The following is an 18024-nucleotide window of genomic DNA, read 5'->3' on the forward strand; positions in this document are numbered from 1 at the left end:
TTTTCTCATTTGATTATCTGTATTTATACTTTGCTATTTTGTTATTTGTTGTGTTATCTTTTTTTGAGGGGCCCACATTGTACAAGCATTGCTTTTTAGTGGGTCCCTCCATTTCCATCTTAATTTAATTTCTATTGAAAAATAGTATACTTATTTAAAACCTACAATGTGTTGCCCAAATTGTCTAAGTGTTTTTTTTTTTTTTTTTTTTTTTCACAACATATGTATCATTATTTTCTTTTTTGCAACGTATACAAATATTTATGTTTATATATGGTATACAATTCATGTATGTACAATTGATGGAAGTGAAATAAATAAATTTGAAATTTGAAATTTGTTTGTTTCTGTAAATTTATTTTTTAATTCATTGAGACTACATTATTATTCCCCCGGTAATTTATAGTTGATAGGCAAAAGATTGAGCGCTTAGACACACGTGTATTAAGCGCTTTACAAACGTTATGATTATTATTATTTTCATTATTGATAGATCTTATACATTCATCTATTTTCAGAGTATATTCGTTAATCTATTCATTTATTCATGGACGTTTGGGCCCTAATAATAAACCTCTATTGTGTTTTGTTAATCCATTTATTGATAGATTGTGGGTCAAGGCAAACATTTAAGAGGATTCAAGTGAGACAATGGTAAACATAATTTGTATAGATCATATATCTCCATTTTGAATCATTTAGTGAAAAACAATCAGAAACCTAAACAGATTTGGTCTCCAGGTATTCAGATTATACAATTTAATTTCACTTCAAATGCAGGCAAATTAAACTAAGTAGTTCAGCAATAGGCTTATACAAAATGTAGTCACTGAAAAACAAGAACTCACCCCCCCCCCCCTGGACTTGCTGGACAAAAATCTTGGACTTTATTATGACAATGCACGACACTCCATGCAATCCGATGTACGTATCTGCTACCTTTACCTATTACATTACATTTATTTTTTATAATATTTAAGATTGTAATAAGATTGTTCAATCTCCATATTTTTTCTTCCACAGAAAAAGCCGAAGAGACGGAAAGACTTACGGAGCGAGTATACACCACTGAGTAACAGACACAAGAAACGTCTGCTTGATATTCATAACTCATACAGGAGAAAGGTCCCAGGACCAGCGTCTAATATGGATGAGATGGTGAGATTTATTTCAATTATAGTGTACTTGTATTTACCATGTTTATGCATTTTGATTGTACGTCTATGTTGTTACTGCTAAGGTTCCTATATTTTATCACCACCATCACTACTATTAATTGAAAGATGGACCCTATAAACAGATGGAAACAACGTATGTGATTCCCCCTTCCTTCCAGCACGTACCGGGCTACATAGGTAAGGTCAACCAAGGAGATAGAGTGATACCTCCTTGGGTCAACCGACATGCAATAAAAAGCTCTCAAAAGCTAATATGATTTGAGAATATGAGGCTTGTTTTTGGAAAATTCGAATTCAGCATGTTCAAGAAGGAAATCAAATAGAAATGAAGTAGATTTCATTATATACGTTACAATTCAATTAATGTTTTCATTTTTGTCAATTTATTTGACGAATAAAACGATCCTTGGTTCAATTAAAAACTCTTGCAGATATAGATTTCAAATATTCAGGATGTTGAAACTTCATGTTTGTCGAAATTGTATTCAGGCAAACCACCCGACTAGTGTCAATCTAACCGCGGTCTCATTTACCGATTCCAAGCATTGTGGTGACAATAATATTGGTATTGCATACTGCAGTAATATTGTGGTTAAAGTTTTCTTAGTAAGATCCACTATGCACCCCGTCATTTGATTATGCATCTTCCCCCCCCCTTATTAATCATGTTTTTTTCTGTTATTTTTGCTTCTGCACAAAAGTGTACTTTTATCTGTTTATAAAGTGACACATATAATGTTATCATTGCATGCATCATAATAAAAATCCATTTAAGTTCATGCGATAACAAATAAATGAATGAGCTCAAAATTTAAAAAGTGTTCATTTTAAACTTATTCATTTCGAACTAGAAAATGACGAAAGGATATGAGCGCAGGGGTCTTGTGTGTTCCAAGTCGTGTAAAGTCTTCAAAGGAGAATGAAACCCTTGAAACCATCTGAATCCATATCAAAGAGAAAAATCAAAGAAACATATTGTTGAAAGTTTGAGGAAGATTGAATGAATAATAAGAAAGTTATGAGCATTTGAATATTGAGATCACTAGTGCCATGTAGATCCTCCCATCGGCAATGCGACCAAGATCTGTGATATCACACACGTACAACTCCCTCAATACTTTAGTACTTATTTCACTTATATTCTCACTTTTATAGAGTCTATCACAAGGTGAGGTGTTCTCTTTATGAGATGACAAGTACAGAGGTTTCACAACATTATATCATTGATGAATCGTTTGTCATATGATTAGAATGAGCAAAAAGAGATGTTTTGGGGTATATTTTCAGTGTCCAAATGGGAGAGTTGTACGTGTGTGACATCACAGATCTTGGTCGCATTGCCAATGAGAGGATCTCCATAGCATTAGTGATCTCGACATTCAAATGCTCATAACTCTTTTATTGCTAGTCCTATTTTACTCAAAGTTTTGTTGATCTTATTCTTTAATTTTTCTGCTTTCACAAAAGCTAACTTGCTCCAAGAGTTTCATTCTCCTTTAATGTTTGATTATATTTCCCCCGTGTTTTAGCGATAGGGAGTAGATGAAAAATAGCATAAAACGGGACTGCAAGCGATTCAGACATTTGAGACAATGTTCCAAATCTGCCATATTTACATCCAAAGCGATACTATTGATACTACATAGTCCTATGATGTATGATCGATAGTTAGCTGAATATCGTCATCGTATTTCTGTGCGTTCATTGATCTTCAAACGTGTCTCGGTCGAATTCTTCCAAGGCGAACCCTCTTCCAACATGACCAAGGTGACGCACCCAGGCTGCAAATCAAACTAGGTGTTAATCACAAGGTGAAGTTGTCTCGATTTAGCTCACCCCCGTACTTTTTCCACATGTCCCAGGGTCGAGTATGGCTGAGATATCTTATCCTTTCCTTCATCTTCTTCAACAGGATCCGTGTGTTTTCTAATCAATCCAATACTTACCACAACATTTGGCTTTCACCTGCATGGTTGTCCTTAAACAGTGTCAGGTCGTGGTGGGGGCGTGTTCAGATTGAATTTTATGGGGGTGGGGTGTCTTAATCGCGCAAAGGCCCTACTTCTTGACGTAAACATTTTCAATAAAAGATACGAATAAAACAAATTTATAAATTAAAAAAATGTGTTCAAATATCATGGCACCAAGCTCATTTTGGATCACCCTGACACCGTTATCTCCAGTCGGACCATGACGGTAATGAACTGTTGTGTCAACATCTTTGAGTCTTTTTACAAGATATGTACATACGAAATTCATGTAAGTATTTTTAGGGGGTTTTCTGGGGGCGTCTGCATGTAAAATCCTTTCCGTGTTGGCGTCGTTAAAAATAAAATCAGAAAATTTCAAACAAGAAAAGGATCTCTTCTTGTGCTCCTACAGTACAAGTCAAGGACCCAGTTTTGACAACGTATGCAGAAATGCAATTGAGATTGGCCGATAGGGGACTGAAAATAAGTAAATGGATGAAATTAGATAAAAACCCAAATATCATTGCCAAAGTCTTTTTATTACCCCCTCTCAATCTTCGGCATAAGGGTAGATTGCGGTGGGTGTCAGCGAGTGGTGAACCACAGGAAGCCAACTCTTCTCCTACCCCTTCCCGTTATCATTCTAGAAAAGAAACCCCTCATGTTTTCATCGGTTTGGGATAACTTGATCATGTTTATCATTAATATCCATTAGTTCTCATTTTTGTTCGGGATTTGGAGCTAACCTCCTCTTTCTTTCCCAGTGATATCATGGATCGTTGATAATTCGTTGTAGAAGCGATTTAATGTATGATGTCAGAAAGGTGGTTGCGTTTTGTCGTTATCTTTGGAACATTTAGCTCTTAACTTAATCTTGAATTTGTATTGCGGTGACACGGCACGCCACAATTCGACCTCTATGACCTGCAACCATGCATGCCTTTTCCCAATACTTCTAAACCATATTATGTTTTTCCATCAGTTTTTTTCTCTCTTAGAATGTAATATTAACTTTCATCACTCACAATTTTAAATCTATCTATCTTTCTCTCTCTCCTCTTAGCTCCTACTTGCTCAAACCTCCCCCTCCCTCTCTCTGTACCTACTCCCGTCTAGATCAAAACATTCTCCCTCTTTTCTATACCCCATTCTCCATATCCATTCCTCCGGCCGTCCATATTTCCATTCCCCTTACTTTCTCTTATTCCCCCTACCTACCCCCCTCTCTCCACCCCTCTTCAATAAGCAGTCATCCATGCTGCCCTCTCTTCCCCACCTCTCTCCTAAAATGAGATGCACACAAAAAACAGAAACTTGCATGTGTTAGTAATCGTACTCAAATGTCAAAATAATTTTGACACTATAGCGACATACTTTGATGAGTACTTTCACTCAATGAAGGTACTTTGAAAACTCATCTTGTCGAGTATATTTCATTTGACACTATAGTGACACATCAAGTGAGTAAATTTGAATAACTCAATCTAATGAGTAACTTAACCCAGTGTAATGAGTATGTTTAAAGTATATTTACTGACTTTTTGAGTATGTGAGCATATTACACACTTGATTAGTTTTTATGAGGTGTTGGAAAACACCTCATGAAAACTAATCAGTTGAGTTACTGACCCAAACCGAGAGGCGTGAGCCTCGGATGGATAAGAATGTAGATCAATGCACCCTGTTGTCACCATAAATAGCATTTATGTTTGCCCCATACATGTAGGTCTAAGCTATTATTGTCAAGAAAAGTAATTATAGAAGAAAAGGGGGAAAATAAATAAAAAGACATGTAGAACTTACCAGAAAAGTCTTCATGCTCTGCACATTTGGCCGGTATCACGTGTGCGCGCAAGCAATTAACGCGAGATCCGAGTAAAATTACTTGGATGCATGATCTCAACACCCCAAAACTCACATACAAGAGTCATATACTACTCATTTTCTCAGCGCAGTTAATCGTCAGATTATCGCTTTACCTGGCTGTGAGTTTTTTCACCCGTTCTGCTATCATACCTTACAAACTTGAAGAAAAACTCATTTGTACGGATTGTTTTACATACTTTCACTGACAGGGATACTCAAGAAAAGTAGTTAATAAGTAATGTCCTTGAAAAAAAGATCAGGTGTAACAGAAACCCAGATTCTCGAGTAAAAACACATACGTTACGAATTTTTGCACTTAATTCTTTATGTAAAAAACAATTTTACTCATGGAAAATAGTTCTCGTTTTTTGTGTGTGAGTGTCATTTCATATTCATGTGACAAATTTCCAAGTAGTCAGGTGAAAGCCAATAGTATATAGTAGTCTTTCAGAGATTATGTTTCATCTTAGAATACCCTTGGATTTCTTCAAAGAAATATGACAAAGATGATGACGGATGACACAGTTATACGAGACCAACAAAACCACAAAGTCGTAATTAAACCACGTACAAAGTGGCATTATGACACGATCTTTGCATTTCTTGGAAGTAACATTAAGATGAAAGTGTTTTAACAATATAAACTGCACAAAAACATAACAAAGCATTAAAAAAAAACTACTTACATCTCAGAAGTCGAAGCAAAGAATACATACAAATGAAATGGAAGAAAATAAACGTTTATTTGAATTGAATAGAATTGAACACACCACTTATAGTTACTGGAAGAAAAAAATGAAGAAAGAGAGAGAGGAGAAAAGAAAGCGAAATATGAAGAGAGATGGAAAGATATATTAAAGAAATAATAAATTGATATAAAGAAAGAAACACAGAACAAAAAAAAGATGAAAGCAATCACGAAACGGACAAACCATTCAGCGTATATGCATGTATGACTTGTTTTCTGCTTGGAACGCGGAACCTGATTGGTCTAAAGTAAAAGTGGACCGACCGTCGCTCTTTGACCCTGCTTGCCGATTGGCTTCTTTGGTAATGCTGGAGATAACTGTTCATGAAGACCGTAGGTTATGATCGGAGAATGGTACGGATCTATCTACCAGCTAAGCAGGATTTACTGAGTACACAGATCTTTGACAATATTTGTTATGGAGGGATATTTGCTCTCCATTCGGAGGGTTTATTATGATTTTATCCGAGGACAACATAAAAAAAAAATTCATTCACAGTACAATCCCATAACAATACTACGACCATTTCTCTGTGTATTGCTTCTTTAGAACGTCTTTCATTTCGAATACTCGTTTTTTAGTTCTAGATGTTAGTGTATAAATAAATATGACAGTACTGTATTACATAACAATTAGCGCATTTCTCCTCATTATTGATTGCTTATTTTATAAGGTGTGTTTTGAATACTAGCATAATGTTTTGCCGATCAACGCTTCCTCGCATTGGCATTCACACGAAAACATAACCTGTAATTTAGCTTCTACACGAAATAAATTAAGCGGTCTGAATTGGTGCACGAGTTTTCTTTTCATTGCCGGTTGGTCAATGGAAGGTTCAAGATGAGTCAGTTCAAAATGGAGTACAAATACCCGGCCCATAATCTCAAATGCAAGCACAAGTGTGACATCTAATTGATATCTGGGCGATAGGACGATCACCGAGTGATGACGGAGTTCTCTGACCAGGAAGGTAATCGTCTACGTCATCACCATGAAGCGATCACTGCGTCTGGGACACACATTGTATCAAGGATTCTCGAAGTCCATTCATTATGAAGTGTTTTTCAGTCATTCGAACTGTTCAATGAATCATTGTGGCGGAGAGGTGTTGTTCACTTTTTAAACATGTTGAAGGTAGGGTGGAGGGGGGAATATTTGGGGCTGGTATGATTTGCCCAGCCCCTTCTAGTGAAGAAAAGTTATTTTAGAAGTGACAGACATTACATTCAATTGCTTGAAACAAGCGTCAAGTATAAAGCGTAGGCTATTGTGCGCCTCTACAGAGTATAGATAACGCCTTATAAATCTAATGTTATCATTATAATTTTCGAACAAATCACTATATCAATTTTTCCAAAATACATTTCTTTAATTGAGTTAAGGTCCTTCATCCAGTATTCATCAACTCATAAATTAATTAGTTCATAAATTTATTTATTTAATCATTTAGATATTTTAGGTGAATATTAGAAATCATTTTAGCTTTGGATATCCTAAAAATCAACATCCTTTGATTTTTTTTCAATGGGTCTTCCTATTTCTACTGCACAGGCGCGATATCCACATCTCCGGCGGATGCAAGCTTTTTCTGCTCTGTTCGGAAGCCATTTATCGGCACCAGAAGGAGGACCTATGCCCAGTTTTGGGGCTGTAAAAGGATATTAATGTATTATTAAAAACTAAATGACCAAAAAAAAATCAATAATGCGTAAAAAACAATCATCATTCCAACAACAGGAACATGTTTGTTTATAATGGCTTACAAATTGGCGCACGTCTGGTCATGAAGAAAAAAATGTTTCACATCTAAATTTCAATACTTAAGATGAGATGAGCCCTTTCATTGATTATTGCTATCAAATCAAGGTAACATGGTAAAGGATCGGGAAATCTTTGATCTCACAGATGGTTTCTTTGTGACGTCGTATTTTCTTTTTTTTCTGTTATAGTCTGGTGTTATATAGCACTAAAAAGGTCTTAAAACTACTAAAATGGTGTACGGCAGAATGATTGATTTCAATTAGATGTCTATTCACTTGTTCAATATTTTCATGAGGAAAATCTAGGTTTCAAGCCTAAACAGATTCTTTGGTGCTTGTTCTTTTGATATGCCGTGACTCATCACCGATTTGCTATGTGAATGCGCGCCATTCATCGGCTTTTGAAGAAACGGCTTTTATGAAGTCGCATTGGTTTACGTCAGTCTGTCATTATCAATAATGAATCTACACTAAACAAGAAAATCACTGTTGTCTCCTAAGTTGAATCTAATTCACTCACTTATCGATATTTTAGAGTTAAACAGTGATTCCCTTTATTCAGATATCATTGGTATACCTTTCTTGAATTGGAAGACCCGCCGTTCAACTTTCTGTTCCAAACTTGTGACTAACGACCAACAAAAGTCGACAGATAGCTCGGTTATTTCATCCTTTCAAAGTTGAACGGTTATTTGTAGTGAATCAGACTGATTTTGACATTTTCCTTCTTTGTGCTCTGAAATCACTTCAGTGTTCGAATATCTTTCTAATAGTGTTTAGGATCGAAATGAAATGTCTGAATTTATTTAATCTTGAACATTCGTCACCCTCGCAACCTACCTGACCTACATGTACATACTTCCCAGCGCACATTCAGTACAAGGTTTATATTTCTCGGGCACTCTCCATAACCAACTTGCTATCAATAATTTGTAAAATGTCCATGATAAAGTAGGTCTAATTCCGCTCATATTTCCCAATATTCACCCCTTTCCTGTCATAGACTCTTTTGGGAATACTAGACCAACATGAGCTTGAAATTAAACCCCAACCGACCCAAACAAACCCTCATACTTGAGGGTACGTGATGAGCGACGTCTCTCTATAAATCCATGTCATGACTTTCTCTATTTTTGCTACCAAGTAAAACAGAACGAAAGGCTGTCGTGTATTTTTGAGCGGGAATGTTTGGACACAAAATAGGAGATGAATTATGGAAGTCCTTCCGATTGTGCCGGGGAGAACGATGCAGAAACCCAAAGGGAAATCCTCTTCATTCTTGCCAACGTGATGACATATGATGTCAAATAAGAGACGATGAGACTTCTGAGAGAGAACTTTTTCAAAGTATCTTCGATCTCTAAGCTCCTGTAGGACGGATATCCTGAATAATTGGAACAACATAAAACTACATTAGCTAGCTAGCAATATGAAACCTTACCGATACTTATCAAAGTAAATTATTTGTCAGCCATTCGACAAATGTATACATTGAATCCGTATTGATTATGACATCACAAAGGGGGAGAGAGAGAGAGGGGGGGGGTAGTAAGTAGAGAGAAAGAAAGAATTATCTCTTTGCACATTCATTTTTCACCAAACATTCCAAACTATTGTACTAATTGAAATCGACCTCCATAGATTCATGATCTTATAATGATCATTGCGATCGCCAACATTATCATCATCTACCCTATAAACATTTCAGTATAAACCTTCTGTTGTTCCAAGAATTTACTTCACAATTTTCTTTACTATTTTTTTAAGTGCAGGCCTCTAAATAAATCTAATCGTACCTCACGACGTATCATCTTTATAAGCATTGTAAATGTGTTTGCATTTCATCTTACATAGAAGTTTTTAATATAAGTCAGAATGTAATTCTTTTCCAATAAAAAACCGGATGCCAGTTTTGATAAATAAAAAATGGTTTTAGTCGATTGGTCTTAGGACCGTTTCGTGTCTTGCGCCTAAAATGGTGATGGGAAAATGGAGGTTGAAGAAGACGACGAAGCGGCGACGAAGATCGGACGCACTAATATCTGTCCTCCACTAAGATCATCACTCTGGGCAACTAGATTCAAATTAATTGTTTTAAACAAAATCAAATTTTGCCATAAACCTTATATATTCAAATCATTTTACATGTTTCATTTAATTCTAACCAAATATGTTTTTTCTGTTTCTCTTTGCGCACAGATTTGGGATGACGAGTTAACTCTAATGGCGAAGAAGTACGCCAAGAAGTGCATATGGGCCCACGGGCAGACAATCGAATCCAAACAATTCAAACATGTCGGGCAAAACTTAGCCTATGGGAAAAACCCACGTGGGATCAACATGTCGCCGTTTTACCTCGCTTCTCTATGGCACTATGAGAAAAAGAACTACGATATTGCAACGGATACGTGCGAACCGAACACACTCTGTGGACATTATACACAAGTAAGTACTGCCATGATTCCATGCTTAATTATAAACATCATTAAAACAATCATAAATATCAAAATGGAAGATGGTCGGGGGGGGGGGGGGTGGACAAGTTTTAATGACATAACTTCTTCTTGATGTATGACAGACAAGTTTGCATTTTCAATTATTTTGTCCCATCCTCGCCCCTAGCGTATTAGTTGGGTCGGAGAGATCACCAATTTTGTATGAAATATATTGTATTGTATTTTCCACCGTGACCATGGTGACAGCATGGATACTTTCTTTCAATATCATTCTGGCCAATCAGATTTCGTTGAAAAAGTATGTTTGCTTCGAAGGGGATAGCATATTATATTCATATGCATGCAACCATGACCAAATCTATTAGTGTCCATTGAAGATGTCGAATTGGGGGCTAACTCAGAAATCTTTCAACATAAAAAACCGCGAATCTTAACTCTAATGATCTTTCTGACATCATTTTCAATAGCCTAGGTGTGTTTCGCACATTAATTCTCAATTTATCATTTCACCCTTTTAATGTCAGTTGGTTTTGATTCATGAATTTCCCAAAATATACTAAAATTCTACACCCCTCTGTCACTCTGAATTCTCCTCCCAGTTATGCTCCATGGCGTCGCACATTCATATTAACGATGTCAGTAAAATAACAATAATTTCACAAGCTTATCATATTTGTTGTCTGGTTGCTATAGTCAATATAAAGCTAAGAAGGCCCCGGAATAGAGAATCCAATTTAGTCTCTACTGCACGCCCACTGAAATCTGTCTTTAAATCCTAAATAATACAGCGTGTTTCAGAAAAATGTGAACCGAGGTTATCAGTAATTTTGTGCAGCATATGCGAATGATTTCAGATTTTTCTTTTAATTTACATCGTTAAAGGACAAGTCCACCCTAACGAAAAGTTTATTTGAATAAAAAGATAAAAATCCAACAAGCATAACACTGAAAATTTCATCCAAATCGGATGTAAAATAAGAAAGTTATGACATTTTAAAGTTTCGCTTAATTTCACAAAACAGTTATTTGCACATCCTGGTCGGTATGCAAATGAGGGGACTGATGACATCACTCACTCACTATTTCTTTTGTAGTTTATTATATGAAATATGAAATATTCTAATTTTCTCCTCATTGTCCTTTGAAACAAAGTTTTATTCCTCCCTGGACATGTGGCATTACCATTGTTATAACATTTTATGGTTCATTTTATGGTTGGTCCTTGATGTCAAATTTGTAAAAATTGAAATATTGTATAAATCAAACAATACAAAACAAAAGAAATAGTGAGTGGTGGACATCATCGACTCACTCATTTGCATGCCACTGAGTTGTGCATATAACTGTTTTGTGAAAAATAAGTGAAACTTTAAAATATCATAACTTTCTTATTTTACATCCGATTTTGATGAAATTTTCAGCATTATGGTTGTTTGATTTTTCTCTATTTATTCAAGTAAACATTTCACTGGGGTGGACTTGACCTTTAACAAGATAATTTTCTTCTTTATTTTGATACCAAAAAAAAAATTGAAAAGCTAAGGCAAAGACCAACGAAAAGAGTTTGAAAATTCCATGTCAAACTCAAGTGACGCAGAAAAATCGGGTCATGATTTGTTTGGGATACGACGATTTTAATAATTTTTAATAATAATAATAACGGTATATATTTACCCAGGGTAGCCACTTCAGTTCCGAAGACTGTTCTCCCAGCGGGCCCTGCTATTATTATTACCCGGCTAAGCTAGGCTACCTATTCAGATGCACCCAGCTTTTTGAGGAATTACTTCCTGCCGGTACCCATTTACCTCAGAAATGGGGAACGTTTTGGCATAACTTTCTTTTTATGTTTCGTCGTTTTTAATCTGCCATGAGTAAACGACGAGCTAAGTATCTCTTGAAATTAGTGTCAAATTCGTTATAAATAGGGAATTTATTGATTATGATGTCTAAAATTGTCTATCGTGTTTTATGATTTATGATGCCTACCGTGTTTTATTTTTATATGGGACACACTGTAACACCGCTCATTCTCTTCGTCATCCCCAAAGAGGACATCCCATTTTTAAAACGCAGGTGTCACCATGACCAAACAAAGCGTTTACTTATCCCATCTTTAACATCATATATGAACCGTAGAAACAGAAATATTTATGATTCCCAGTGTAAATACAAAAAGGTATAGAAGAATGTTTATGACATAGTAGGCAATTGCCGATCCCTCGACGCCCATTAATGCCAGAGTTACTTAAATTAAACATCACATCAACTTAATGCTCATCCCACACAAATCCCCTAGGTGTTTCTTTTATATAGTCCTATCCAAGCGTCGCTTAGCAACTTATATATTTTTTTCAACATGGTGTTTAGCATTATACGCCCATGTCGATGAGCAGAAGAGGAAAAGGAAAGATTGCCACAATCCAACAGGAATAGTATTTTTCAATTGAGTGAATCGAGTAGGTTTGGGTCTCATGGGTACTTTGGAGATTTTGATGGAAGGAAGTTTTTTATGATTAATGGTTTTGTCTGGCCCGGGGGCGAGAAACATGATTGCCCAGGGGGAAAGCGATCGCGAAGGAAATGAAATTGACATGGGTAATTTGACTTGAACTTCGCAAGGTAGTGCACAAATTTAGTTTGGGGGGTAGGAGTTCTCGTCAGGAGAGGGAGGGGGGGGGGGTATGCCGGGGGGTGCTACCCATAGTGGTAGGCTACCCTGGCATGAGTTATTGTAGCCAAGGACAGTTTTACCAGGGATCCCTGGTTTTACGAAGTGTATCGTCAATGATTTACATTGACAAATTAGAAATGTGGTCTTAGCCAACAAGATTAAATGAATCAAAGTATTTGTAAATGAAAATCATCAACAAGTGGCTTTGTGGCATGCTCTTCAACATGTTCAAGTTATTCAGTCGTACATCGTAGGTACATGGCCATGAAGTTGTCATCACTTTCTATAAATATTCAATGGATAATACTACATTTCCCTACGCAAGTATCGTGTACTTAATAATTTCGATTTCATGCACATTATAGTTAGAATCTTTCTTTATCATATAATGATAATCTCACTGGAATAATATATCTAAGTGTATGGTGTCACCGCAATCAAATATCTTTATCGTATGTATACAGGAACATTTTAAGAGAAGCAGAGGTATAGTATCATGTATGTGCCGAGTACTTCACAGGGAGGATTTCTTCCTTCCCTTTTCTTCTTTTTCGTTTTGGAAGTTGCCCAAGTCTGGGCTCACCATGCACCAATGCATGGGTTGAGGCAAATTGATAGAGATATCATGGTAATAACAAACAGCAGAGTCTGAAATAGGGCTTCCGGGCTCCTTAAAATAAAAGTTTCAATCGTAAAACTTACAATGGCTTGGCAAGATGAGGGTGACGATAAAACGGACGAGGTTTATGAGAGTGATTGTTGTTATTGGGGTGGTGGTGTTGGTGATTATGGTAGTGGTGGTGATGATTTTGATGAAGATGAAAATGGTGACGATCATGACGATGATAAGTGTAATGAAGAAGAAGATGATGATGATCGTGGTCTAGTGGTTCTGACTCTCGCCTTTCAAACAGAGGGTCGTGAGTTCGAATCCTAGCCATGGCGTGTTTTCTTTCAGCAAGAAATTTATTCACACTGTGCTGCACTCGACCCAGGTGAGGTAAAAGGGTACCGGCAGGATGTAATTCCTCAAAAAAGCTGTGCGGACCAGAATCGGTAGACTAGCTTAGCCGGGGTAATATAGGAGCGCCTTGAGCACCCGAGCAAGCTTGGTGGATACGTGCGCTATACAAATCCTCTATTATGATTATTTATTTATGATGAAAATGATGATGAAATAATGATGATGGTAATGAAGAAGGAGATGCTTTATGTTGCTGCTGCTGATGATGACGATGGTGGTGGCGGTGGTGACGATGATGATGATGTCGACGATGATGATGGAAAAGGGGAAGGGAAATTCATATTTTATTGTTCGATAGGCAAATTGAAATAGAAATACTCCGAAAATTCTTTTTGTCCAATTGATCGTGGGCCTGGCAGCTACCGGGCAACGCCAAACAGGGTAGCAGCAAGTCCCAACTTTTTACATCTTTTGGTCTGACGCGGCCGGGGTTTGAACTCCCGACTTCCCGGTTGTGAGGCGGACGCTCTATATACCAACTGAGCCAACACACCGGTTCATTGTGATGATGGTGAAGATGAATATTGTGATGATAATGATGATGATGGTGATGGTGATGATGGTGATGATGGTGGTGGTGGTAATGGCGATGGTGGTGATGATGATGTCAATAGTGGTAATAGTGATGTTTGTCGTGATGATGGTGGTGATGACAATGACGACGATGATGATGATAATAATGGTACATCAGCGATCTGAATGATACGGCTACAGCTGCTGATGAAGGTTATCGTATCCACTACGACAAAAGACTCTATAAACATGATAAAATAAGCGGATATTCACTGTTTAACAAGTTGAACAGTAGCCAGATGCCAAAAACCTTTGAACTGTTCTCGGAACTTCAACAGATCAACATGACAGGGAATGAAATTCATGGGTAAAAACATGATCACGTCACATGACCCTGCCCTATATTCTAGTGGTCGTTTTCAGAATTAACCTGAACATCATGGAAAATATGCATAGTCAAAACAAAAAACACGAACGTTTTAACCGAAAATTTTAGCCACCTTCGTGGTTGCAGATGGGCAAATAAGTTTTGCAAAACTTTAAGCTTATACTTCCAAGATATAATTTAATTATGTCATGACACTTTTACAATTTTCATGAACGAAGTGGATATATGCATTTGTCAATATGTGTTCTGACCAACGCTGATGAAAAATCAACATTGCTTGACTGTATTTCAAAATGGCAAAATCATTGACTAAGTCAATGTTCGTCGACAAAATTTGTACACGAACAAAAACTCCACCCAACAAACAAGCCAATGCAAAAAACAAACGAAACGAAGAAACATACCAAATTAACAAGACACGCTGCCAACAAAGGCTAACCGTTCCTATGTTGATTTATGGCATGTCATGTTCAAAAATAGAGTTTAAAGTAGGATATTTAACATCAAAAGCAAAGTTTCTTTTTGAAAGAAAAACATTTCTAACCGAAAAAACGCACATAAAACTGGAACATGTTTCAAGGTAATAAAATCCCATCCTCCGTCTAAAAATGAAAGACATAGTCACTTTGGATATCAAGTAAAATTAGTTTGTTAAGTCAGGTTGTACGGTGGGAATTCATTGTTGAAGAAGTAGAGTGTAAGTATAAACTTTTATGTTTACAGTTAATTGATCAGTTGGGGGTTTCTGCTTTCGAAACACAGCCTCTGTTTAAACTTGTTAAACATATCCACGTTATCATTAAGCACGTTGGAGTGATAGGTTGGAATCTAATCTGGTGATTTCGAGGTGCACGAAACGTTGTTGATTTTGTTTTGTGTTTGTTTTTAACCAATCTTAGCCACCATTTTGACAATAATTGTAATATTAGAATAAGCCCTGATGTTGATTTACTCTAGCAATGGCTAAATTCAACCTTTCTGAGGAGTCAACATCGTCCAGATAGTCGTTTTCCCACCATTTTTACGAGTTCATGAATTACGATGAATCTGTAAATTTGATAACTATATGTGATCAATCTCAGTTTTCTTCATTTTGACGAGAAAACTAAACTCTCTCTCTTTCTCTTTTTTCAATTCCTCAGATGATTTGGTCAGACACCAATCGAGTAGGTTGTGCCACTCATTTTTGTGATGAGATGAATATACCTGGTAGTACTATGATCATACGAGATGCTCTTTATCTAGTTTGCAACTACGGACCTGGGTAAGGAAACCGCCTCTAAAATTGATGTTTTTTTAAATAATAGTTTTTAATTATAAATCTATGAGTGGTCAGTACCGCGTAACATAATGGGAATGGGGGGCCGGGGCAGGACGCTAGGGGTGACATCCCTTATAAAATTTTTTTTTAAGAAATGAAATATAAAAAAAACAGGAAGAAGAGAAAGCAAGGAAAAGGGAAAGAGAAATATAGGTAAAGAATAGATAAAGCTTATTATGAAAAGGAAATACATTTGTAATGTTCTTATCGAAAGGTCCTAACGGTATTTTTTAATCTAAAAAGGTAAATCAAATTTCACGTTCGGGTAATCTTGCCCGCCCCCATGGAATTGGTCTTTGACAAACAGCATAATAAAGAATTTATTGGTTGTGTATTGTATAGCTTTTAAATTGATGATATAAACATGATTTGGTGTTTTTACCTCACCATAGCGTATTTCTTTCATTGATTTTTTTTTATTCATCTCAACAGCGGCAATATTCATGGTAAAAAGCCTTATGACATCGGGAGACCGTGTACACAATGTGCTTCCGGTTCAGGGAAATGCAGAGAAGGATTATGCAGTAAGTTCATTGCCTTTTGTAAATGATTGATATTTTTGGGGTAAAATGTTGATATTGACTCGTAAATACTTTGCTTCAGTGATTTATCCAAGGCAATTCCCTCTAACAGTCGGTCCATATTTCACCGTGTGATGAAATTTACAACGTATTCACCTATATACACACCCGCATCTCATAACCTTAGAGCTTTTTGGTAGTAATTTTCCCCTCTTTTTATCTCCAAACTATGAAATCATTCCACAATGGGCGGGCTCCCTCCATATTTTGCGTATTTTCAACACTATGAACTATAGATATTTAATAAAGTAAAACGAGAGTCAAAGACAATGTTTCCACCAATCTAGCAATTTGATCACCTGCCGTTGCCACTGGTAACTGTGAGAGCCAAGGTTATCATTACTAACCCCATGGGGGGGGGGCATTAACGAGGGTGGCATGGGGCACAAAGCCTCATTCCGTCTATGACAAGACCAAAATAAAATCGCTTAGATTACGAGATAAGATTTAAGTATATATACTTATATCTTTTGATATTTTTGATTAAATAAGAAATAATTGTTCAAAGCGTTTCGTTTCCCCCAGCAAGCAATGTAATATCCATACACACTATTCATATCGTAGATATTAAGACCATGTTAGGATAGGACGGTGTGATATTTCATTATTTTACTTTCATAATCTATTTTATTTTGTTCATTCATTTTTTATTATTTATTTCTTATTTATTTATTCCTTCATTATTGTTTTATTTATTTACTTACTTTTTTTTTATTTATTCATTTCATTTTTGTATTTTTGTATCTACATGTACTTATTTTATTTTATTTATTTATATATATTTTTGGGGGGGTCGATTCTGCAGACAGGTCTGACCAATCAACACGTGTGTGGGTATATTTAACTCTCATTTAGTCAAGGTAGTGAATAACTTCGCAGCTTTTTGTTTATTTCTGAAAGTGAATTTATACCTCCTTTTCAGGAATACCTGGAGATCTCACCCTCTCCCTCTGATCCCGGTAACAATCATATTCCCTTGATGTTTAGGTTAATTATGATTCAACACGTGTCATATAGAAACAATGGTCAAAGCTAAATTGTATTTTATTTTGCCGTCGTCAGAAGAAATACACGCATAGCTATATTCGTCATATTCAATATTCTCTTTTCCCTGGTCTTGATGTCTATTTCTCCCTCTTTCCTCTTGTACACCTCTTTACCATTTTTACAAATATCCAACCCGTCTATATTTTCCCCGTCTCACCCAACTCCTCCTCCCATTTTCCCTTTTCGCATTTCCCTTCTTCTGTCGTTCAATATTAAGTTCTTTTAGTTTATAGTATATTTATTTTCAACTCAATCATGTTATCTATCAACCTACAATTACATTTTTTACGCTTTGCTCTTTATTGATTCTGTTTAGAGCGTATACACACCGTCCAAAAACGCTCGTAACATTAGCCCATCAACAGTTATCTTGTATATGAAAATATATTAAGATATTACAAATCCCCAACAAATTAACCTTAAGTTTCACAGTGCAAAAAGTGCAAACATTGGCTAAGCAGCCAATAAAAATCAAGCATTTCAGGGAAGTTACAATT

At 36.3% G+C, this 18024-nt stretch overlaps 1 protein-coding gene across 1 annotated transcript in view; it reads left to right on the forward strand.

The window, feature by feature from the left end:
• The window catches only part of LOC129278508 (peptidase inhibitor R3HDML-like), a 40591-nt gene extending 23157 nt beyond the window's left edge, over nucleotides 1-17434 (forward strand). Inside the window, exons 2-6 of the mRNA XM_064095673.1 lie at nucleotides 1024-1158; nucleotides 9723-9968; nucleotides 15721-15842; nucleotides 16332-16423; nucleotides 17403-17434. Coding sequence (XP_063951743.1) covers nucleotides 1024-1158; nucleotides 9723-9968; nucleotides 15721-15842; nucleotides 16332-16423; nucleotides 17403-17434 — 627 coding nt within the window. The remainder of the gene's footprint in view (nucleotides 1-1023; nucleotides 1159-9722; nucleotides 9969-15720; nucleotides 15843-16331; nucleotides 16424-17402) is intronic.
• Nucleotides 17435-18024: the final 590 nt, after the last annotated feature.

The sequence above is a fragment of the Lytechinus pictus genome, chromosome 2, assembly GCF_037042905.1.
Source record: "Lytechinus pictus isolate F3 Inbred chromosome 2, Lp3.0, whole genome shotgun sequence".
NCBI classification, from domain to species: Eukaryota; Metazoa; Echinodermata; class Echinoidea; order Temnopleuroida; family Toxopneustidae; genus Lytechinus; species Lytechinus pictus.